The sequence below is a fragment of the Episyrphus balteatus genome, chromosome 1 (assembly GCF_945859705.1).
Source record: "Episyrphus balteatus chromosome 1, idEpiBalt1.1, whole genome shotgun sequence".
Lineage (NCBI taxonomy): Eukaryota > Metazoa > Arthropoda > Insecta > Diptera > Syrphidae > Episyrphus > Episyrphus balteatus.
The window spans coordinates 125,601,648-125,628,380 of NC_079134.1; the positions used below are offsets into that span (position 1 = coordinate 125,601,648).

The following is a 26,733-nucleotide window of genomic DNA, read 5'->3' on the forward strand; positions in this document are numbered from 1 at the left end:
AATTTATTTTCATAAGTTGATGAAGATTTTCGTTACTTGATTAAAATTTTGATAAAGTAAGGAACAAATTCTTATTTTTATTCCTTAAAATGAGTATGAAATTTTTCGTTAAATGATGAATCTTTTCATTAAATTGGATTTTTTGGCTCTCAAGAGGGAGAGAAAGTGTATGAAACGTTTTCATTAATTGATGAAGGTTTTCATATTACGAAAAATTACATATTTTCGTTGAGCCAACGAAAGTTTCGTTGGGCCAACGAAAATGTAGTGTATGATACTATTTTCGTAATTTTACGAAATTTATTATTTTCAGTGTTCAATAAAGGTAATGGCCCTAAGCAAAACTCGGTATTTTTGAGTGAATTTTTGATCAAAAACTTTCAAAACTAGATCCAAACGTCCCCCAGTCACTCGATTTGGATACTATTTAGCATCTGTTGGACCATTTGGTGAGAAAAGTAAGGAAGCATTCAAAGGATTAGCTGAAACGAGTCTTTTAGGAAGAGTGGAAAAGATTCGGCCCAAAATTTGCAAAAAATCTAGTAAAATCAATGCCTTCAAGTGAGTTTGACCTCGTCAAGTCTAGGGGGTGGCCTAAAATATATTAATTCCCAAAAAAATTTAGATATTTATACTTTTAACATCGATTTTCATAGTTTTTTCTTCTCTGTATACTTACTTTTGTAATGCGAAATTTTGTACTGTGCTTAATTTGTTGTCACTTTTTCATTTAGTATTGATTATTTGAAAAATTTTTTTTTTGTAAATATGTAGGCAATGATTAATGAAATAAAACCACATTTAAATTGTTTTCGAAAATGTGTTAGATTCTTTTTTTTAGGTCTTGGTTAAACAAAGTTAGGGGTGTATACTTACTTTTGTGACTGAGTGTACGTTAACGAACGTACATAGATATGTATTTCGTAATTCAGCACCTGGTCTATTAAATAGACTATACCTTATAGCTTATTGGCAAGAAATAAGTAAACTAATATATAACTTACTTGTTCTTTATCTAACGAACGGAATAATAAAATATTTTTAACGGCATCGATCAATCGTGATCGCTGTTCATCTGTTTTTGGGAAAATAGCGGTGGCACCTTCATCTTCATCTGCATCATTTTCAGGATCATACGCTTCGGCGAATACAGATTTGCGTCTTCCAGAAAATCTTTGTACAACGGGTTCTAAAAATAAATAATAAAAAAAAAGACATTTTTAACTTTATATAAACGAAATTTGTAAAAATTAAGACACCAAACTGTGGGAAATAAAATGGTATTTAAAAATTGTTATAACTATCTATTTTTTTTTTTTAGAAAAAAAGTTATGGATTTTCATGATTAGTTTTTCTTGAAATATTTCAAGTATAACTTATATATTTTCAATTTTACGGGAAAAAGGAACTAAATCAAAATTTCTATAAAAAAAATAACAATTTGTGCACAAAGAAAAAGACCACCTAAAAACAAGCGGATTTCTTCATGTCCGTCATGTCATGTCTTAAATTAAGCGGAAATCTACTTAATTTAAAATGAAAATCTTCTTATTTGTGTTATATTAAAAAGATTTTCATGTTGAATTAAGTAGATTTGCAAAAAAAAAAAAAAACATGCAGAAAGCCGCTTGTTTTTAGGTGGTTTCTTTTTCTGTATGGGCTTGCTGTTCTCAAGATATCCGTTAAAAAACAGTTCACAAAATTTTTTTTTAATATGGCGGACAAGTGAAGAGGCTTTAAGCCCCCAAAACTAGGATGTCCGCATAAAAATAGAGAATAAAATAAAGAGCCTAGTCCTAACAAAAATGCAAGGTCAATATAAAATTTCCATGGACTATTGATCTAAAGATCAAGATCTAAGAAATTATTGAGGTTACATTATTCTAAATACATAGAAGAAAAAGAGGGATATAAAGACACCTTTTTTTTTGACAGCATAAATTCAATTGGTAGCTAAAAACATCTAACAAACTTTAAAAATAAACACATTCCTGTCTGCTTATAAATAATTTTACATTCAAAAAAAAAAACCCTTCAATTTTAAATGTCAAGTTGATTTTCTTATCAGATTGGCATAGCTCTTATTGTTTTTGATGAAGAACACACAAAAGTCATTTTTCTGAAAGATAAATTTTGCTTTGTTTTATAAATCACAATAATATAATTACTCAAATCATTTTTTTTTTTTTTGTTCAAAAGTTGAAATATAATATAATTACTGCATTATTCAAGTGTTTTTCCATTAAAAAAAAAATAATAAAAATCATTTCTTACAACATTAAGAGTGCTCTTTGGCATTCATAGCAACTGCCCTGTTCTATACGATGCATTCTGCCCCATTTTATTGTATAACTCATCGGGTGACGTCGATTTTTGTTTTGAAGGCCATCAAAATCAAGGCACACAATTGTTTATAAACGTCAAAGGTGGTGCTGCTGTTGCACACCCGGAGAAAACTAATTCTGGGCACTCGAGCAAATAATTTCGTTTTGTAAAAATATCAAATGGATTTATATTAAGCGACGAGGATGACGATGAAGTCTCGGGGAGATGGTTTTCATTACACTTACGATTGAGAAATTGAAACTATAGCTTCCTCTTTTTGGGAGGACAAAAGATGGATTCAAATTTAATTTTGTGATATTTGTTTTGGTTATAATTAGATTGATGATGATTGAATGCTAAAAATGAAGATTCTACAAGTGTTGCCAGAGCATTAAAGTTCCTTCTTTGAGCTTAAGAATAATGGCCAATAGTCTAAAGGTTACTGTTGCAGAATATTTCCAAATACAAAAAATCTTAGCCTTTCATTCTTTGCTAAAAATTTCTTCTCCGAATTGAAATCGAAAACTTTGTAAGGCAATACATAAACATGAGATGTTTAAGATTTATCTGAACTTCCATAACCTTTATCAATTCCAAATACTGTTATCCTTTTCTGACAAAAAATGCCAATAAAACATTCCAGACTATTAATCGAATTTGACGGATTTTTCAGTGTCAAAAACAGCCAACATCAAATATTGCATTAATTCAAATAGCCTCGGGGAGTAGGCAAAACAAACCCGCATCAACTAAGAGCTGATGAGAGGATTTCGGATCAAAACCGAAAATACTTTATTTCCATGAATATCTGTGCGCAATTCATTGCACACTTTGTCGTCATTAAACAAAATAAAATTCCATCGAAAATAACTGTGACTGTGTGTATAAGAGAGATATATATATTTCCAAAGAATCAGTTCCGCGTAGATGTTTGTTTTAAACTTGTTGAAATCAACCAGCCATCCAGTAGAATGATATTCGCATTCGTATTTTACGTCAATGCCATTCAGAGTCCGGGCCTCGTTCTTCCGAAAAAAAAAAATTGTTTGTTTATTTATTTATTTTGAGGACATACTCGAAACTCATATAAAGGATACCACCACGATAGATATATATATTTTTTTTCGAGGTCGAAAAGCACAGGAAGGAGAGGACGACGCTTGAAAAAGATTCCAACGCCTCAGGAGTATATATCAAGTAATTCGATTTTCAGTTCTTCCTTTCATTTTCTGTAATGTTTTTTTTTTTCTCTATTTTTGTTTCTTTTCACGTTGGCGTTGCCACGGAAATGGGTCAGTTACCTGAATATGGTTACAGGTTGGTATTGGTATATATGGTATTCGTTGGTACTTTTGCCATATGAATGTGAGAGAATTTGATAATTAAATAACCATGGCAACCTGGAGAATAAATTACTGGCTTGGGAGCTTGGAAGAGAACGGAAATTCTTTGCATCCTTAAGGGGTCATGGTTGAAAGTTATTGATATTGGACGGAAATTGCTTTAATTTTAATAAAGTGGACAATTTTTTTTGAAATTTAAATGATGGAAGACGAAGTCGTTCTGAGTTCTTTTGAATTTGGTTTCCATTTTTATATATATATATTTTTTTTTTGTGACTATTGATGTTGTCTTGAATTATTATTTGATAGCCCCATTTTATTTTACTTAAAGAGAAACTAAATTTTACTAAAAGGCGAGCATTGGAAAATTTCATTAAAGAAGTATACTAAGTTCTGAAATAAGTTTATTTATTTTTTTATTTTAGCGGGTGGGTGGTTGACTCGTAACAAAAAAAGACATTTTTCGTTTTTTTTTCGGATGTTTCTTGGAAAAAAGTAGAATTGCGGACTTGTTGGTACAAATAATTTTATCCAGGTAACGCTAAGAGAGTTTTTGAAATCTCAATTTTTCACAATTTTTGGAACACTTTGAAGGGAAATACGCGATATTTAGTGAAAATGAAAAAGAAACAATTTTCACTGTTGTCTCGTAACTTGTATACAGAAATACATAGTGTTCAAAATTTCAAAAGGATCGTTGCAGAAATTTTGAAGTTATGAGGACCCCCGACTTTGAAGAGATGATTATAAAACGTTCATTAATGATGTATAAAAATACTCATAACTTTGATGAATTGGAATTTAAATCCTTCGGCACATGAAATTTTTACTCTTCTCAATAAACATGGATATGGACACATTTTTTATTGATAAATTTATATATTTTATTTTTTAAACACTGGTAAAATTTGTTTAATTATTTTTTTTTTCACATTTCTGAATTTGAGGATCAGTTTTTCAAAAACACTTCATTTAATCTACTGAATGGCTATAGTTACAAATATACTATTGTTTGTATTCCCGTTCTATCACTACCATATAATTATTTTTTTTTTTTGAATTAAATAAACTAGACAGCTATTGATAGCATTTAATTAATGAAATTTGAACAAAACTTTTGTAAAAATTGTTTTTGTTCACATAAATATTAATTTTAATTAAAAAAAAAAAAAAACAATTGGAAAACAGCGTTAATTTTGAACTCATAAAGGTTAAAGGATTTTTAATTACCGTACCGACATTTGAAAAAAAAAGGTGGTCACAATCGGAGCTGCTCGGCCCGGTTTCTTTATATTACCATTTTTTAGCTTTAGTAACTCCACTATAAAAGCTCTCATAGGCATTTTGTTTTTCATGGTTTAACTAGTGGGTTAAAAGTCAAAATAGACCAAAAAAATAGGCAAACCTAGATAAAGCTTACCTACATAGAGTTGAAAATTAGTAAAATCCTTTTTCATCATTAAGACTCTTAAAATTGTTTTCATCAAACTAGAAAGTTGAGCTTTATAAACATTATTTTAAAATTCCAGTACGACCATTTTTAAAGGAATTTTTGATCCATTCATTTTTTCCGCTAGTATATATTTGAACAAAACAAACCACCGCACATACGCGGGCAGAATAGTCTCAACAAATTCACCAAATTTATGAAAAATATAAAATCCTTATAAAATAAACTACAGCCGATTTTGTTTTAATATTTTATTTGCTACTCCTTATTATAATTTCATTTAGTATTTTGTTAGATGTTTTAATTTTTTACGATTAACTTCTAACTTCTTGAAGTAACTTCTAATAGTGTAGTTCTTTGGACATCATAATACAAAATTGTATAGGTAGAAGCAATGTCCTCTGTAATTGTACGTGACGCCCCCTTTGTTTTACGTTTTTTTTTAATTTCATAAAGGAGTAAGGAGTTGATTTTCTACGCTTTTCTCGTTGAATAATGCCATCGAAAATTACAATGTTTAAAAATGAGATAATCTTTTAACATGAACAGAATTTGAAGCGGATGTGTACGTGACTGTGGAATGTTGCAGTCTTATATTCAAAAACAGTCTGGAAATACTTAAAATTGATATTTTTGATTTATTCTTGATCAAATAATTCAGATATATAAAAAAATCTTAAATAAATAAAAAATTGAGAAGTTCGAACATATTTCGAAAGTTCAAAGTTAAGGATTTTTTTTTTTATTTCTACAAGGTACAAAGTAACCAAATTATAAGATAAAACAAAAGTTTGTCCTAAATGAGAATAAAAACAAAAAAAATTAAAATTTTTAATTGTAGTATAAGACTTGGTTTTATCATGGGTATTCCCCAAAACATGAGATAAGATCGTTCACCCTTGTATCGATATAAGCAGTGTGTCATTGGTATTAATAAAACTACATTTTTTTTTAATTCACAAAAGTATTGAATAATGTTATAGACAAAAAAGAGTAAAACTCATAAAAATACTTAGATGTTGGTGTTCATAAACATTTCTAAAAAAAAAAAATACTATAATAAAATATATAATTGTACTAATTTATTTATGACACGTCTCAAATGTACACAAATAACAATATTCACCATCATCAACGTGTGTGGCAAATAAATAAAAAATTCAATTTAATTTTTTTTTTTTTTTAATTTTTTAAAAGTCTATAACTTACCAATCAATAAGGCAATCGAAGGTTGTAAAGTCATCTTATCCAATCAATTTTCGTTTATGATGTTAATTTATATGAAAATAATTCTTTGCACGTTCTATTGACACTAGCAATATAATTGAATTGGTATTTTTTTTTTAATTTTTTTTCAATATTTATTTTGTATAATTCGCGAGTTTTAAAAATAGAAACTTTTTTTTCAATATGTTTTACTTAACAGCGGCATTTTGATAAAGAATATAAAATAAACTCCGTAATTGTAAAATTTTTTTTTTTGACTTGAGTAAAAGTAAACATAAAAAAAAAAACTGCCAAAAGAACATGAGTACAATGCCAACTCTCAAACCCTGCCTCCCTTTTTTATCCTAACAGACAATGCATTTTAAGTAGCTAACCCCCAAGAGACTAACATGCAGCGCACCCACAATGACTTTACTTTGAATATATATAAAAAAAAAATAAAAGGAGAAATATAAAAACCGACTTTTATAACTCATTTACATGACACAAGCAAAAGCTTAATTAAAATTAGATTATACAAAAGGATGACATTAAAAAAAAAGGAAATTTTATATGTATAACATATTCTTGGTATATGCTTAAACTCATACACATACGAGTACAAAGTTCATACATATAGTACATGCTTATATGCTTTATGTGTTTTATTTAAATGCTTAAAATTAATTCCAACTAAATGATACGCAAAGTCTGGAAGCATGGGGATGCTGGGATTATTCCTATTCTTTTGTGAAATTTAAAACACTGAAAAAAAGTACACAGAACACTCTTACTCAAAACATATTTTACGCTTTAAGTAATTAAATAGAATCAGGAGCAAATTTAAAATTTTCATAATTGCAATTTATCTGAGCACCGTACCACTAACTAAAGGAACTCAAGTTCAAGTCTCAGTGACTCCAAGTTTAATTTTTTGGTCTTTTTTTTTTTATTAAATAAATGAAATCTTTGATAGAAATCTTTTTCTGCAATTTATGGAGAAAATTTTAAAAATTTTCAATATATTTTTTTTTTCAGTGTAGTTTCTGTATAAATTGCAGTGAGTATTATCAATAAAATAGAAGAGGACAAAAATTTTGTACGTAGGAAGCTAGCACTTTGGATATTATCTCTTTCCTCCAAATAGTGTGTGGGATGTTACGCGTGAAGGAATTAAAAAAGTTTGTTCGGGTTGACTTGTCGAAGGGTTATTTGAAAAAAAAAAAACAAAAATTGTCCTGTTGAATTGAATTCAAATGAGAAATTTTTCATTAAACTTTTGCATTGATTTTCCATAAAAAAAAACATGATTTAAAATCAAGTAGAGATTTTGTAAACAAACGAAAAAAAAAATAAACTTCATGTGGAAATATATAGTTTGTTTTAAAAAATTCAAAAGCAAATAAAAAATAAATGAATTTATTATTTTTTTCTACTTAAAACTGATTTCGGTGACGTATTTAAATAAATCTGTTAATTATTTTAACTTTTTTTTAATGGAAATTTTCATATAGATTCAGTTATGCTGTCACAGAAAAAATAATGTATATAAATAGTTTATATGATAGTAAGCTTAATTAAATTTTTAAAAATCGTGTAACCTAAGGGCATTAAAAAGTTTTTTTTTTTTTATATAAATGCAATGCATACATTTGTGATATTATATGCATGTGGAGATTTATCACGATGACATACATTGTAATATCTGAAAAAAATCAAATTAAGCATGAAATAACTGAGCAATTAAAGGTGAGTGCTAGAATTATGTTTATCAATACAGAAGTCCAGTCAAATTGTATTCCGACTCATATTAAAGTGTAAAATAATAATGCAATTATGTTTGTTTGTTAATAGTTTAAGAGCCAAAAGCAAATTTGTTGCGCGAGAGGTAAGCAATTTATATTTATATTACGAGGAGGTAATTCATAGCGATAAGAAACATGCATGTCTGACGTTTTTTATCGGCGCCGATTCTGAGAAATAATGCAATAACACTGCAATTTTTTAAGTGCTGGAATATGGATTTGAAGTTCTCCAACTAAATTTATTACAGCAAACATGAGAAATATCCGCAAAATATGATTTAGAAATGTTAATTTTCCATTTCGTAGTTATTTTTTTTTTTTTTTTGAAGTTTGTTTCCCTTCTCGAAAAAAAAAACTCTATGAAAAATCACAAATTGTTTTAAAAATCCAAAAAACTCAATTTTTTAACATTTTGCTTTTGATTTATATTCATGTTACTTTTGCATTAAAAAAATCATTGAAAAATAAAATCATTTGGGAGAAAATCAGAAACTAAAAAAATAATTCTATGGGAGCCGTTTCGAGAAAAGTAATCTTTTCCAAATATTTTATATTTTTGATAAAAAAAAACTAATTCCAAAAATTCATCTGAAGACTATTCAAAAATACCAATTATCTATGAAGTTAGATTGGAATCGAATTATTTACATATATGTATATTATAATTTTTATATCTTAGTAACAAGCTGTCAAAAGAAATATGACGTGTTTTAAAGTGTAAACATGTAATTTTTATTAATGTTATACAAGTTTATCATTGTTTACCTTTTTTTTGTATGGATAAATTAATTAAATTAAACATAAATAAGTTAGTTTCAGTTTCGTTTTAAGTAGCGTATATATCAATTTCATTCATTCAAGGAACGCTTGTTTCGGGATAGATTTAGATTAAAACATTACATTTTTTTTGTGATGTTATGATGTAAAATCGAGGCTAGCTTCATTTCAGAAATATTTCGTTTGACATTAAGATGTAAAAAAATTAAAAAAAAAAAAAAACAATTATTGTTAAAACGTCATTTACTAAAAAAAATATCATATTTGATTATTGCAGCCCTACTATTTAAATATGTATAACAATGCATCATTCAAATTGATATTATGTCTAGATCCCAACACTCATTTCGAAGACATCCCCACATTTTCGAAAACGTTTTGTTACCATTTTTATGTACTTCTCGTTCATAAATTTAAAATATAGTTTTAATTTTTGTCAAACCATCTATTTATTTTGGATTTTTTTTTTATATAAAAAAAAAATTATTGATTTGAAAATTTAATTTTGAAAAAAAAACTTGAGTTGACCTAATTTGTGGTTTAATCATTTTTCGGTCAACAGTCCAACGCAATGAAGTTAAAGGCAATGAAGTAAAAGACAGCTTTCAATTGCTTTGAATGGTATTGGTTGGTGATAGAATGTCTTATATTAAATTTTCAATACGAAAGAATAATGTTACACATACGCCATAGTGACCCATTTAAAAATACAAAGTTTATACAGAAAGATTTACAATCGGCTTTTTAGACTGAGGTGTTAAATGAAAACATAAACATATGACAGCAAAATATTCTAATATGCCCGATGTTTTAATTGTATTAAAAAAAAAAAGAAAAATGAAAAACAAGAGACTTTTAAGAAACATTCTGATGGAAGGTTCCCTTCTAACGTTTGATGAGATAAAGCCCAACGGATTCATATCCTCATTTCAAATAAGGGTTTACATACATTTTGATGACTAAATTTTACAGAAATAGTCTTAAATATGAGAAAAATGTTCTTAAACATAAATCAATAATGAATTTCAGATACGAAAATACAAAAATAAACAAACATAATAAATTATGAAGATTAAATCCTACTAAAAAAAAATCATATATACTTGCATTAAAGGCATTAATTCTACTTCCAAAAAGTTCAAGACTTCATTTCTCTTGGCAGTTTAAATTGTTTTGTTTTCTTACCACATTACAATCACTTTGTTTTATTAAGATTATAAACATACACAACAGTCATTTCCAAAAAAAAAAACGAACCTGTCAAAAATTTCACTTTTCACAATAACTTTTCCAATTTTTTGTGTTCCTCGAAAAAACACCCACTTCCTGTTTCTTAGCACAAACCAAATAATACTAACTGTCGATCTAAAATGTTTTTACGACGAGACCAACATTATCTAATTGAAAATTTGTATTTGTCGCATGTGTATGTTTGAAGTCAATTAAAACCAAACAAAAAAAAAAAAACACAAAAAAAAAAATTAGTTAGTAACTCAAAATAAAATAAAAAAAAAATACCACCCATGCTTAAAGATTAAAGAAAGAAAAAAAACATAGTTTAAATGTCACACCGCCTTCCTTGTTGCCACAGAAGGAGTTCCTTTATTATGTATTTCGACAAAATAATAAAACTTCCACAACTCAAATGTGAAATTAATTATAACGACAACTATGAGGTAGTTTGTATTGTGTGTGGCCCGAACCGTTTCTAGCACCCGATGCGTGCGAATATGCCTTACATGGGTACATACATTCCGCGCCATTTGATTGAGCTCTTGTTTAGTTACAGCATATTTTGATTTGAATAACTCAATAATCAAAATGTTAGCATTAAACGATACAAAAGTTCAAAGTATTCTATCTGTACCTTGACCTTCAGTTCAGTTCAAGCTTCAAAGGTTAATGGATTTTGTTTCAAACTTATAACGATTGATCCCATGCAAGCGTGAAGGAAAATTTTATTATCCTTGAAATGAATTTGATTAAAATTTGTGTGAAGTATAGATATAGGTAATGTTTCTGGGTCACTTAATTATATTGCACTCTAATTTGCCTAGAATCTTTTTTTAAAAAGGATAGTTTTTTAAACATGATTTAAGTGTTAATTCTATTAAGTTTTAAAGGTTTTAGGTTGGAAAGCCAAAACCAAACTAAGACTGATATCTTAGCGGGAATTAAAGTCGACATAAACTCATAGTACGGGAAAGTTAGTAAAAAAAACAGGCATTTTGTGGAAAGAAATATAGGATGGCTGATTTTTTCAAATCTAAAAAAAGGTTATTAGAAAAGCTTAAGTAATGGTTTTCGGGACAGCAACCCCTGGTGAATTCCGCTATTTAGAATAACGCGAATTGGTCTATATCTCGTAAACTATTGGCCTGACCGAATAAGTTACCTAGTATAATTATCTTTTCCTGTACATACACTGTTTATTTGCGAGGAAAATACTTTTGAGACTATGTCGTTTTATTTTTTTATTTTTTTTTTTTTTTCAGATTTTTGAATATTTTTCAGTCCCCGATTTGTATGGCTTGAACTCCGCAAGTTTTTAATAAGTTTTATATGAACGCGTTTGAAACCAATCAAATCTCAAGTCGTCAACCGAATTCAATAATTCAACAATTCAATTTTCAGAACCGATACAGAATAATATAAAGTTCCATTACAATACATTTCCAGGTACAAACGTGTACGCTCTTTGAAAATACAAAATCTTACCAACAAAATTAATAAGCATTTGAAAAAAAATTACTTTGGTGAAGGAAATCAAGGACATTCAGTTTAGACAGCTTTGTTTCCAAAACAACAATGCGGCATAATGATTCTATTGAATCACCAGATTGTTGAAATTTGAAAATGGTTATGCTTACTTGACGAGCATTAATAAAATGGTTGAGTTGAAAAAAAATTCATAGTCGGTACACAAAAAAAAAAAAAACAAAAAATCAACATTTTTTGTTGCTACCGTTATCTTGAATTACTGAAAATAAGTTATCTGAAAAAAGAATAGTGAAACTACATACAGCCTCTCAAAAATCACAAAAAAAAGGAATGCGACAAAAAAGGGTTCCGCAATTATTCTGCACGTCTGCTGGTCTTTATCTCAAGATAATGCCCTAATCAGTTAAGCAATTTGCTTTTTACTTGCTAATTAAAGGTTTTTAGGGATATTTTTTGACTTGATAACTTCTTAAAAAACGATGAATCATGGCAACCACCACAAAAAAGTGACGCCATTTTCTCTTTTTGACAACATGAAAAACGTCATTCAAAAGATAATAAAAAAAAAAAGTTAGGGGTCCAATACGGATTTTTTTTTTAAGTCTCTGCGTTTTGAAATATGAATTTTTGAAAAACAATTACATACTTATTTTGGGGTATTTTAGAGTGAGTTTTTATTTTTTTTTAATTTTTAGTAGCGTTCAAAAAACCTTAAACTTATAGAACATATTGTAGTCTATGACTGTGCGCATACGTGTGCAAAAATTGGTATTTTACAATTATTTTTGACCGAAAAACGGGAAAACGAGTTTTTTTGTCCCAAGTTTTTTGACCGTTTTTAACCGTTTTTTAATTTTATCTTTTTTTCTTCCACAGATAAATGAATTAAATTTATATTGTAAATAGATAATAGACATATCTGTACAAAATTTCAATCAATTTTGTAGTCACAATTTTGAGATAACGGTAAAATAAAGTTCTATTTTTCAACAGGTTATATCTTTTGATCAAGAGCAGATACAAATTTGATTAAACTTTATTGAGCATCTTGATGATATTACCTTTCATTTGGTATATCACACATAACTCTACATTCACTAGAAGCTACACAAAGTTAAATTAAAAAAACTTGCGAAATACCTCGAAACACCTGTGGAAGTACAGTAATCTCAGTTTGGAATTTCGACATGGTTGGCTTTAAAAAATACTAACTAATGAAAGGTGAAATAATGAGCTTTCACATGATATAAAATTTTTATAGGTTGTCATTGAAAAAAATTGATTCAATAGCGTGAGAAAATAAAATTATATGTTTTTTTGCTTTTTTTTTAATAAAAATTGATCAAGTTCAAAAAATTCTTGCTCTTTTTGTAGATGTCTAATAGACCTGATCATGTATGTATATATTGAGCTGAAGCAATAAACTTTCAGGTGGTATAAAATTAATTATAGGTTCTTATATAAAAAAAAAAAAGGATTTTTGGGTGATGGAAGTGATTTTTTCACTTTTTTCTTAAGAAATGATTGTTTTTAATAAATTATTTTGAATTGATACTTTTTGCGCATTGTAAAAATTTAAAAATGGTTTTAATCTTTAGAAGAAATATTTGGCTTTTTATAATGGTTTAATTTTATATTTTTGTAAGCTTTTCAAATAAAAAAATTAATATAATGAGAAAAGAAAAAAAGGTAATTTTTGTTAGCTTTTTCTTGTAAATTGTGATTGTTTGAAATAAATAAACGCTTCATTTGACTCATTTTAAAAACGCACAAACTGTATTCTTACGACGCTATCACGTAAAATCATCGTCCGTAAACCGGCTTTACAGACAACCTCTTTTTTTTTTTTTTGATAAAAAATATATTTTTTGAACTGCTGTACCTATAGGGAGTTGTCATAGAACTGTTTTTTTTTTTTTATTTTTCGAATTCCTAGTTAAAGACTTATGCGATTTCAAGGAAAATTTTTGAACAGAAGTGTTTTAGTAACCGTAATAATAAAATAAGCCAAAATGTATACAAAAAAAAAAACGTTTTTGGACTTTTTAAGGAAATTTCATTTTTTTGTAAGATCAATGTATAACGTTTTTTTTTACTATAAAAATCATTCAGTAATATCTTTCGTCAAATTCCATACTTCAAAATCATACATTTTTAACCTTTTTGACAAATGCTAATACATGCTATTGTGCTTTCAGGACTCGCCCCTGATGATTGGATGATGTCACTTGCTGAGCATTTATCAGATTAAAATACGATAAATTTTTAGGAAAAAACGATGACTAAATCAGCGAGTGGCAATTCATTGTTTTAGTTGATTGACTGCTTTATTTTAAAAAGTAGGTAACATTTGTTACATTCGCATTGGAAAATTGTTTTGAAATACGAGTAGGTACCTTAATGTCAAACCTTATTGCGTTTTATTTCTCTTTAGTACTTATCAAAGTTGAAGATTTGGAAAACGTATGGCTGCTAAAAAAAACTGTCACTCCTTTGGGCAAAGAAATTTTCTTTGATCTTATTTTTTCCTAACTAAACTTAATCTTTCATTAGTCTTGTTTTTGGATTTTGTATTTTATAATTGCATGACTAATTGCATTCATTTTTTTAACTTTATTAAAAACAGCAACATTTTAGAAACTTCACATAGAAAACTCAGCTCAAATCATTTAAAACAATTCAACTCTCGTTTAATGCGTCAGAAGAATATTTTTTTTTAAATTTGAAGGCCAAGCATTGAACACTTTAATGAACCGATCCGCATTTTGTGTCGAATCGTTAAAAAAAATCGCGTATTAACAAGCTATTGTAACATTTTTAGCAATTTCACTGTAGTTAACAACAACGTCCTCAATCAACTGGCTCTGAGTGTATGAAAGTTTTCCACCATAAAATTGAAAAATTAAAAAAAAAATCCTTAAATAATTTGTAAAATTAATTATTCAAGAATACAAAAAAAAAAAAATACACTGTAAAACGTCTGGGATAGCAAAAGAGCCGAGCTGTCAAATTTTAATTGTTGACATAACTTCGCTAACTTAAATATAAATTACCGACGACAAAAAAGACACACACCGAAGCCAAATCTATCCACAAGGGAAGATCTTGACTGACTGACACACCTTGTTGGCATGGCGCCTTTAATTACAAAATAAAAACCACTAATACTACATGGAATGACAACCCAGGAGCCCAGTAGTAGCTTCCACTTGATGGCGGTATATATTCGTCCTTTTACTCTCGTGGTCATATAGCTATCATCATCAGGCAGCATCAACATCTAGCATATCTACTCATCATATTCAATATACATCCCCTCTCCCCCCCCCCCCCCCCCTCTCACGGGTCGTCACCTTAGTCGTCGTTGTCGGTTGACGGCGACAAAATTCACAACGACAACACAGACAAAGATCTCTAGATTCTAGGTATTTGCTGGACCACTTTTCTTTCTCTCATCGCTGAACATTGAGGACACAGAGGTAAATATCCAGGGCCGGACTAAAATTTTAAAGAAACCCGTTTACAATGAACATTTAAGGTCAAGTTTTTAAAAGTCTATTCAAAATTTTCTGAAAAATATTGGAACGAAATATCCAGATCTTTGCCAAGAAATTAATTAAAATAACATTTCTAAGGATTCTCGAAACTACCCAAAAAATATTATACCAAGCAAACTTCCTATAAAATCCGCCACTGGAATACCACATTCGAACCCATTCCAATGTTCCAAAATGGCACTTCAACTAACTTGATTATTATTGAACCTTTATAATCTAATACAAAGAATGCTTCTCTGCCAACAAATACATCTAAACACACACAACCGTCAGCAGCACAAGGAAGCCTGAGTGTTGAGGAACACTCCGAACGGAGACATACAGAGGATAATATTATGGAACAAAGGCCATACCATATACAAACTTCCACCGCATATCCTTGATAAAAGCATTGGAAAAAGAGGTCTATTCTCTTCTGAAAGGGCGGACACGTGTGGGGATGGACAGAGAGAAGCTGTTTTCGTACAAAAAAAAAAAAAGGATATGAAATCCTTTCGTTCGAATTGAACATGACAGAGGGCACCACCTTTTTCAATTTTGGTATAGGAAGTTAGCAAAAAAAAAAAATACAAAAACAAAAAAAAAAATCATAAACCCCCATTCCTCTCCGTTCACAGTTCGGTTCGATAGGTTGGTTGTTGAGTGTTAAGTATATATTCACTACCACGATAGCGGGCGCAACAGCGGATGTGGAAATGTGAATGTGGACCTGTTTGAATAGGTAAATCCTTTATTTATTGGAAATAGAATTTTGGTGAATAGCTTTAATGCAGTTTACAGGATATTTGGGTTTTGGATCAAAAGTCCGGAAAGAGCCTTTTGTTTTATTAGCTTTTCAACATGTTGACCCATTTTATGGTTTGAGTGAGGGTGTTTTTTGGTCGAAAAAAAGAGAGGACTTGAAGAGAGATGTTGATGAAAAATAAATGGAAAAACGACGGACGATGATGATGATTGCATGAAAGGAAGGAAACTATAGCTATTTGTGTGTATATTTTCCATCAAACATTGAAATATTATCCTCTTGCAGGACAAACTTTGTCCTGACACTTGGAATTAATTTTTTTTTTCTTGTTTTTATATTTTTTAATTTTATATGATTGTCTGGATTGGAAAAGTTAAAATGCAGATTAAGTTGATTTGAAATTTTTAGACCACGATGGGCAGATGTGTGTATAGTTGAAAGAGGTTTGGGAAAGTGAGACAAACGAAAAGAGTTTGTGAATTTTGGTTTTTTAATTTGAAAAAAAAAACTAGACGAATTTGAAAATTTTAAATGTGTTTATGTTGAAAATTAAACTTTCTATTGAAACTAATGACGAGACGAAGCAGATTGCCACTTGTAGGCATTAGCCTTCTTTTGTAGGTTTTTTAAAATTAATTTGGGGCTTGCAACACAACACTTAGTCATCTTTATATCATTAATCGGTGGATTTTTTGTTTCAACTTTCAGTGAATGAAATCAATTTCTCAAGTTGAGAATAAAAATCCCCGAGTTCTGATGCGAGTGGATAAATCACTCTAAGGGTTTGTACAAAGGCCTTTCACGCTAGAGGATCTGGGTTCAAATCCAGACATTAACTCTTTGGGCTTTAACAAATCTATCAACCAGAAGCTAAATAATGAATTATAATTGAACCCATTTTATAAAATTTTACACAGAAAAAAAAAAAGATATTGGTTCATTATTGCAGAAAAAAAAAACAATATAAATGGCTGACACCTCTTTAAAACATGAATTAATGTATCAGATTTGCCCTATTTAAGGGCATTGTTTAAAATTATAAGCTACTTTGACAAAAAAAAACATTAAAAATTGAGCAAAATAAATCATATATGTATTTTTTTTGCCATCTATCAGACAAACTTAATCACCATTATGATTAGGTACTTTGCCTTTTCAATACTTTGCTAAAGCACTTACGATATTCATATGTAATACTTATTTACTTACTTTTCAAATATTGATATTTTGTTATTATAAATTATTTTTCAATTGCTGTTTAATTATTTAATAAGTTGGGTCACAGATCCCAAAGCCGAAATAATTATTGATTTAGGTAATTTAATAATGTTTAAATTTGTTAATTTGTTTTATTTAGGTAATTGTTATTAAATATTTAGTTCCTTTACTACATAAACTTGTGTCTCAATCCGAACTATTGGACTTCATTTTATATAATCTTCAAAGTTTCAAGCCAAACAACAGTGGGTATTATCCAATACAAAGTGCGATCAAAAATATAATGACCATTTTTTTTATGAAACGCCTGTATTATCATTTTATATGATTTATTACTGCAAAAAAATGCATCAAGTCAGTTTTTTTTTAATTTTTGTTATTTTGAAGAAAAATAAAAAAAGGTAATTTAAAAAAAAAAATGGTTAATGTCGGAAATGGAACCTGACTCTCAGTCGAGCACCTTACTCTTGAACCCTAGTACAGTCTTTTAAAAAAATAATAGTGCCAAAAAAGAATTTTTTAAGTTTTACGTTGTAATTTTTTTTTTTCTCTGTGTATCGTCATTTAAACTCGTATTACTCGAAAAGGTGAAAAAAGGGGAAAAAACTGCGCTATTATTTCGAAAGGTAGGACAATATTCTTCATTTGAGAACTTAAATTGTAGAAGGCACTCGAAGGCAAACCAACTAAATCTCTAATTTAATGAAAATTTAGTTAAATAAAAATTATTAAAATTGCTTCGCTAACGAGCCCCATTACAATTAGCCTTAATGTTATTTAACAATATAATTTATGCCTTTAAGAAGTATTAACCTTCTCGTTTAATATACATAACAATTTAATACTGTTCACAATTTTTTAACACCTTATAAATGCAGCGATAAGAAAACTGAAATTTTTTTTATACAGGGTGTCCCAAAAGTAATGGATCAAACGAAATATGCTGATAGGCCAACTTTGGGGCTCTCAGAATTTGGTAACTTGTTCATCCCAAATCCTTACGGTTTTCGATTTAATGCAGTTTTTGTGAAATTTCGAAAAATCCCGACTTTGCAACAGTATTTTGCTTCCTCCGCCCATAATTCATTTTTGTTTTTTACAATTCTTTCACTAAAATATCGCCTAATAATAAGCAATAATTATTTAATCAAAATATTTTTTATTTCATACGCCATTTTGCTGCAAATTATGTAACAGTTCCATGTTTTATAAAAACTCAATTTCTTACTTTTATTTGAGAGGAACATCCCAAAAAAAAATTGTATGGTGTGATACTGGTTTATTATTTTAAAAACTTGCCGTGTTATTGCAGTTTTCAAAAATGTATTCAAATTTCCAAAGTTAAAATTAGATCGAAAGATATTACAATTTTAATGCAAAAAAGCAGGGGTTTTCAGAGCTAAATAACTAACAAAAATCGAGGCTTTTATTCAAAAAGAAATAAACAAACAACAGTCGAGGAAATGTGTTTATTTTTCTTTGTTATTTTTCTCTGAAACATCCTGTTTTGTTGCATTTAAATTGTAATATCTTCTGTTCTAACTTCAAGTTTGGAAACTTTTATACATTTTTGAAAACTGCAATAACACGGCAAGTTTTTAAAATAATTAACCTGTGTCATATCATACAAATTTTTTTCAGGGTGTTGCTCTAAAAAAAATTAAGAAATTGAGTTTTTATAAAACATGGAACTGTTAATTAATTAGCAGCAAAATTGTGTACGAAATAAAAAATATTTTCATTAAACAATTATTTCTTATTATTTGGCAATGTTTTAGTGAAAGAATTGTAAAAAACAAAAATCAATTATGAGCGGAGGAAGCAAAATACTGTTGCAAAGTCGGGATTTTTCGAAATTTCACAAAAACTGCATTAAATCGAAAACCGTAAGGATTTGGGATGAACAAGTTACCAAAATCTGAGAGCCCCAAAATTGGCCTATCAGCATATTTCGTTTGATCCATTACTTTTGGGACACCCTGTATACTGGATTTTGAATGGCTATTAAGAAATGAAAAATGGGGTAACCGTTAAACTTTTTTTGGTTTTGGTTCGATGGGAGATTATAGAACGTTGTTTAGTCATTGGATTTTAAAAAACTGACATTTACTTTTTTTTATTTTTGACCTATGGCGGTACCCACTGTGCAAACGGTTGAAACTTACTTACATATATCTCCTTTTTTTTTTTTGCACCTTGGACGTTGGCAGGGTAATGACAGTTTTTCATAATAATGTCCTTATGAATTACCAAGTTTTCGGACATGATTGTCGAACGCAATATTGTCAAAAATAAAAAAAAATTAAAAAAAATTTCTCAAGTTTTTCTGTTTTTGTTGATTTAAGTCCATAATTTAATTGTTATTTTTGTCAATTTGAGTCAAGCTCATATAAAAAAAAAAATAATTAGAGTCAGAAAACATCTTTTTTTTCAGTTTGGTCGAAATCGGTTAATCTTTTTTTTAAATACATGTACAGTTGTACATGTACGTACAAATACAGTCAATATTTTGGTCTTCAAGAGTGATTTCGTTCCAATTTTTGTACATGTTTCTTGTTTATATTGATTTTTATACCTAAACTGTTAATTTTTCGACTTCGAAAGAGAGCTCGATCCACGATTTTGATATACCTAAATGTATACATTTTTAAAATCTATTTCAAATAAAATAAAATTGGTAGTACCATTTTTAAGGAAATATTTTACAACTCTCAAAAACAAGATTTCAAAAAAAATTATCAATCCGTTTTAAAGAAAATGAATTTTCAAAAATAAAAATTTGGAACTTAAACAAAATTTTGGGCCCGCAGAAAAAAATGTTCGGACATGAGGGTGTTAAATAATAGTATGATTTTTTGGTTGCTGAAAACAAATCCGAAGATCGTTTCACTCGATCATACACAGAAAAAACTAGACCACATAAAATACATAGAACAACAACAAAAAGATTTCCCTTTGGTTTTCATTCAAGAAGGAAACCTTTTTAAAACAATAATAAGGTTTTCCTTAGTTTTTAGGTGATATTATTTTTCTCTGTTTATAAGGTTTTCTAGATAACTTCAAAAAGTGTTTACAGACACCCTGAAACGAACATATTTTTTGAGGTTATCTAGAAAACCTGACTTGATGGGGGTAAAATGGACTTCGGATAATTAACATATTTGCAACCCCAGGTCAGAACTTTTTTTTTATTTTTGTGTGGCTGTGTAATTTAATAATAATTTCTCTAAAGGTAATTTTAAAACTTTATATAGAACTGATACTGATATGTATGTATACTTACAGAGATCACCAAAAGTTTATAAGCTAAAACACAAACTAAACACATAAAAGTTGATTATTTCTTTCTAAAAACAAAAAGAAACTACTTTTATACTCATAATACCTATTATAAAAGTTGGCGTTGATTTTTTTTTTTTTATTATTATGTATATTTGGATTAAAGTAAATTGCAACTTATGAAAATCAAATTTTCGTTATGTTGATTTAGTTTTTATACATACAAACATTTCCCTCAAAGTTATCATATCACAAAAAAGATTTTATTTTCTAAGAAAATTCAACAAGAAACAAGATAAATATAATGCCAAGCAAAGTATAGATGAGTGCTTGGGAAAATCTGTTGAGTACACACACAAAAGCATTAAATTTCCAAGAAGTTATCTTAACTTGAGCATAAAGTATGAAAATAAAATTCTTCTTGTGCAAAAAAAGTGTTGTGTCCAGGAGGACCTTTCCAGTAAAGTTAACCATTTTACTGACGTTTATTATACACAAACTTGTCAAATAAATTTGTTTGCTAGTTAGAAATTTTGGTTCAACTTTAAATCCAATGAAAAATGTGTAGTTATCAAAAAGGTTAAAGGTGTATTTTTTCTTAATGTCAAGGTATCATTCACCAATTTTGAATGAGCGTCTTTTTATTGATTTGGCATTGGGTTAATTACTTGACTATGGATATAAAATTCATTCACATATTTAAAAAAAAACAAAAACATTGCTTTTTTTAATTCCTTACTGCAATAAGTAAAAAAAAAAATTAACCTTTATATAAAAAGCGTTAGGAAAGACTGAACAATCCTGCAGATAGTAAAGATAAGAAAAACGAATGTCAAAAGAAATAGAGACCTCGATTACGTTAAAAAGTGAACAGCACCTCCAAAAACTGAAATTTTGGATAATATGACGTAAAATGTTCGAACAAAAAAAGGACACAACTAACTAGCCAAAAAAATATGATGGTAGAAGTGTCCCTCTAATGATTCAGATCAAATCACGCTTCGAAGTGGATAATAGAATCTGCAAGAAAAAAGCGAAGAAGATGTGCGCCCAAATTCAAGCAGAGAAGAATAAAATTTGTACCCGAAAGTGCTAGTGTCATTCAAGAGCTATAACAAAACAAGAATCGTCTTCGAAATAGCTGCCCAAAGAAGAAATAAAATGCACGACTGGGTCGCACGAACTTGCTCTTAGAGTTAAAGTTGCTTAAATTTTTAAGACTTTTTATATAGAAATTTGAAAAAAAAATAAAATTCTTTTTTTTTTAAATAAAATAAAATCTGAAATCAAATTGCCATCCAAAACAAGTATGCAGTTTTGATTGATATAATAAGATGCATTTTTAGAAAAAAAAATTTCAAAATCGTTAGAGCCGTTTTTAAAAAAAACTAATTTTTTATAAATAATTTTTTGGAAAAAATGTTTTAAAATAAAATTGGTATGAGATTATGTAGAAATCACTAATCAACATTTAAAAACAAAATTTCAAAAAAATTCAATGTCCCGTTTTCGAAAATTTGATTTTTCAAAAAAAAGTTTTCAAAATTTTTTGAAAAATCCAAAAATTATTTTTATGAAAATTTGTTTTTTTGGTTTATATTTAAATTGTATAAATGCTTCCTGACAAAAAGTTTCGTTGAAATCGAATAAGCAATTTCGGAGATAATCGGATTTGAATCTATGGCAGATAGCGTTAATAATGATTTTCAAAAAAAAAAAAATGTTCATTAGAAGATAGACCTTAGCTTAAAACTAACATTTGAATTTTTTAAACAAAATCGTTTGAGCCGTTTTCGAGATATTGCAATTTTACTAAAATCGGTATATGACAAGTACCGTTATTTTTGGTCAAAAAAAATTAATTCCATAAACCCCTCTGGAGAGTCGCCAAATAACGCTACAAACCAAGTTTGACATTAATCGGTCCATCCGTTAAGGCTGTAGCTCCTTATACAGACAGACAGACAGACGGACTACCGGACCCACATTTTTGGCATTCTCTACCATCGTAATGTCATGGAAAAATGTTATCTCAACTTTTTTTTTTGTACGAATGCATTACTTGATATATAGTACTTATATCGCAAGTAAAAATGCTCAGGAGATGTGTTCGTCAAAATTTATTACACTGGTCGGCAAAAATAAAAAAAAAGTCGGGAGCAAGAACTTTGTACTGTAGTGTCTTAAATTCAAAACTGTTTACAGATTTATTCTAGCAGGTCTTGTTTTTGAGGTATACTTATCACTATCTATAATGTCTCAAAAACAAATTTTCAATTAAGCTCTTTTAGATGTTTAAGACGCAAACTGGAATTTGGTTCAAAAAACCATTACCTACTTAAAAAAAAAAAAAAAAAAAAACAATTAAGATTTTGAGATATGTATGTATCAAATTTTTTTTTCAATATCTTTGAGAAAAAAAATAATTTTGAAAAAAGAAAATAAATACCTTTAGGAAGTTTTAATATGGCGTTTTGAGATTGCATAGGCAGTTTTGCCAAATTTAACGGTTATGTGATTCGACGTCAAATGTACCCAAAAAAAAAGGAGTTTTCACCTATTAATATCCAAGTATTTCAAAAAAACGTGACATGCCAGTAAAATTTTGATTTCAGATTCAGTACACAAAAACCCTTTAGAAAAGTAGGGTTTGGTTCAAGCTCATTTTCGTTGCCGACCAGTGTTAACAATTAGACAACGAAATTCTGCAAATGTGCCCACAGTTTTGTAAAAGACTTTTAATTTAACAATTTTCAAAGCTATACTTTCCAAACGGATCAACCCAACATACTCGTATCACAGCCCATTTATTACATTGGTTTACAAGTGTTTTGTTGCCGAAACAAAAATATACTTTTCTGAAGGTTTTCGGTGTGCTGAACTCGAATCCGAACTCAGAAACAACTAATAAGCTCCCGTTTTTGAGATATTATCGTTAGAAAATGCAACAAAAAAAACGTTTTTTTGAGTTCTTCGGACCTTATTCTTTTTTATAGAACTGTTTTCCATCTTTCGATACCTGTTTAAATCTTTTCAATGTCTTTTTTATTGCCCGAGATATCTTAAAATGAAGATAATGGCGTTATAAAATTTAAAAAAATACCAAACAACTGAGGATATCTCGGGCAGTAAAAAAGATATCGGAATGATTTAAACTGATTTAAAAAGGTGGAAAATAGTTCTTATAAAAACCGTTACTTAATATGCTCAAACAATTTTCCTTATATAAAAGAATAAGGTCCAAAGTACTGCATTTTCTAACGGTAATATTTGAAAAACGGGAGCTGATTATTTTTTTTTTGACTTCGGATTCAGCATATCGAAAACCTTCAGAAAAGTATATTTTTGTTTCGGCAACGAAAAAAAAGTTTAATTTTGCTAACCAGTGTTATCATTATGACAACTCATCATTCGCAGCCTATCATGAGACAGGTCATCACAAGTTTCGTTTGGAACAAATTTATATTTAGTTCTATTTATCGCTCTGAAAGCTTTTGTTTTTATTTTTCTTAAAATTTGTTCCTTTTGATGAAATTTTCTCTATGATGAATTGTCTTTTAATGGGCTGTCCATGATTAGTTGTCCTATGATTAGCTGGGGCGTCATTGGTTGAGTTCAAATAAATTCCGAAGAATTCGAAATCACAGTAGGTGTATACATCAGGGAAGCATCTTGAGGCCTCTGTTCTTTAATACAGTTCTTGATTGCCAGCTTGAAGGCAAAGTGACGGACCCACTAAAAGCGCTTCAGTTATTTTTTGCTAACGAAGGAGTCATCAAAGACAAGATCCTATACAATATACAATACTGAAACACATTATTTCTAGCGATATTATGCAAAGTATATTTTGCAAATTGTTTCAACAATAATTCTTGGAAGGAAGAATTCTAATCAGTTTAAGGCTATTTGATTTTTGATGCAAAAAGAAAACATGTCACTATTTATATATTTTAATTACGGTCTACTTTTAAATTATATACCTATTTCAATTTCACCTAGAAACTGTCAAAGGATTTTTTTTGTCTTTGTATTTTTAAACGAAATAATATTGTTTTTTTTTTTTTTTTTTCTTGTATCCATCTGAACGCCCAAGATAGCTATCGTCTTATTATTCAACCCACTTTAAATAATGTCATTAAAATGATTATTTTTAAGGCTAAGAAGAGTAAGAGTGTGCCTTTGCTTTGCTTTTTCTAGCTAGCTGCTGCTGCTGTTGTTTCTGTGTGCATCCACTTTGTCCAGGCAAAGGTCATAATCAACTAAAGTCTAATTAACTAAGGCACCATAGCAAACACAACAAAAAACAACCTTACTACGTACGTACGTAGGTTGGTTGATAAGATGGACCGGATCTAGTATATACTCTCTCTCATACTCATACTCTATTTATACATCCCCACTTTATAATTCTATACTCTTATTTTTTTTTTCTGAAACACAAATTCAATTTCATAGAAAGTACATTGCTGGAGGTCGAATGAACTTGCTCAGAAATGATTATGATTAGATAAGAAGCTATAGGTAAAAAGAGTTTAGAAAGAAAAGTAATCTTTTTTCTGCTTTGTAAGAAGGGAAAAGTTTTCAAGGAAACAAGGATATTTTAATTTTGAAGTTCTTTCGAAGTCAAGGCTTTTATGGCGAAGTAAAATTTACAAATGAAAGTAAGATTTAAACTTCTTTTTTGTGTTAAGTGTGGGTTCGCGGTATAGTTCTAAAAATCCTTTTTGAAATTAGTACTAATCACTCAGCTTCTTTTATTCGATTACAGTTTTTTTGGTCGTAAAGGAGAAGAACATTTTTAAAAGCTCTTTTAATCAACAGATCCAGTCGTTAAAAGAGCTTAAGTGGACTCTAGGTTCTAGGTAACCATAAAGAAATCTACCAGAATTGCTATTGTTACAAAAGAAAAGGATTGAAATAAGTATCTTATTGGCGACTGAACTTCTAAGACGCAAAGCCATAAAGATATGTGAAGAGATAACCTTTAAAAAGAAATTTCAAATCATTAAACTCCTAAATCAACAGGTACTTTTCATTAAAATAACTCTATTGCCCAAGGAACCAGTTTGGCGACTGAACCCTATGTACCCTATGTAGAGTAACGAAGTTATTTCGTATAGTTACATTTTAAGAGTCCTTGCTTTCTAAAAGAAGAAACACTTTGTCAAAAAAGTTTTTTTCGCTTTTTTTTAATTCTTATTTTCTTTTTACAAATTCATAACTTGCCCTTACATCTCACCAATTTAAAAAAAGAAAAAAAAAATGCATAGTACAGAGAAAGAGCTCGCTTTCCATAACCACAGTTATAATAATAAATGTACCTATAAAGCTGCTTTAGTAAAATAACAAAAAAAAAAAAAAAAAAACATCTGTTTGACGATGCATAGGGCGACTTGATTAAAAAAGCTTTTACACCGGTTGGCATGGTATATTTCTTTGTATTCGTATAGAACTTAAGAGAGGTGTATACGAGCTCAGAAAGCAAAAAGGGACATCTATGTTTATATGTAGATATATTCGAATGTGTATATTTCTCTACCTATATAAACCTACCCCAAACAAAAAAAAAAAAAAAAAGAAGAAAAACGTTGGAAATAAAAAATATGTTGTGATGAAATGAAATGCAATTTGCAATGACATCATTTAGATGAAAAGTATAATGGAGCATGATAATCTTTGAGTTTTATTTTTTTTATTATTTTTTTTTTTTTATTTAATAGAAAACAATGTTTTTATGATTTAAAATATCAGTTAGCTTGATTTATAAATTAGACAAATATGCTTTTAGTTTTCGAATGCTTAAGAAGATATTTTTATACATAATGCAAAAACTTCGGAACATAGTTTTTTGAATAATTAAGATCCGAATTTACAAAAAAAATTGAGACATGTGAGCTTTCAATATTTGTATGGAGTCCTTTGATTCTTGAATCTATTGACAAATAAAATAATTGTGCCAAAATGTTATCTTTGAAGGTATCAATTTTTGTCGGTATTAGTATTGTTTTGGATTTTATTCATTAGATTCAAGATTTAGAACAAGAACACATAACAGTAAAAAGTTTCATTTTAGTCTATACAGTACCTACACATTTCCCCTCAATGAGATTTAAAAGGAACCTAAAACCGCCAAATTTGATATTTGTTTACACCACCAAAATCAGGGGTCGAATTACGGCATAGTACGTTAACGTACTGACGACTTATGTCTCTATCTTTTTCTTATAGTTAAATAGAGACAACAATAGCCAAAACGTTAACGTTTGATCGTTATCGTAATTTCCGGTTGAGAATAAGCGGACATTTT

General features: G+C 28.9%; 1 protein-coding gene and 1 long non-coding RNA gene across 5 annotated transcripts in view; one reads left to right on the top strand and one right to left on the bottom strand.

Annotated features, from left to right (window-relative positions):
* The window catches only part of LOC129906818 (cAMP-dependent protein kinase type II regulatory subunit), a 173,936-nt gene that overhangs the window by 30,214 nt on the left and 116,989 nt on the right, over nt 1–26,733 (bottom strand). For all 4 annotated transcript variants that reach the window (XM_055982751.1, XM_055982750.1, XM_055982753.1 and 1 more), the window contains one exon: nt 1,005–1,189. In XM_055982751.1, coding sequence (XP_055838726.1) covers nt 1,005–1,189 — 185 coding nt within the window. The remainder of the gene's footprint in view (nt 1–1,004; nt 1,190–26,733) is intronic.
* LOC129906819 (uncharacterized) lies at nt 3,361–3,876 on the top strand. The gene is made up of 2 exons (XR_008770857.1): nt 3,361–3,522; nt 3,623–3,876. It is a non-coding gene; the product is annotated as an uncharacterized LOC129906819 (long non-coding RNA).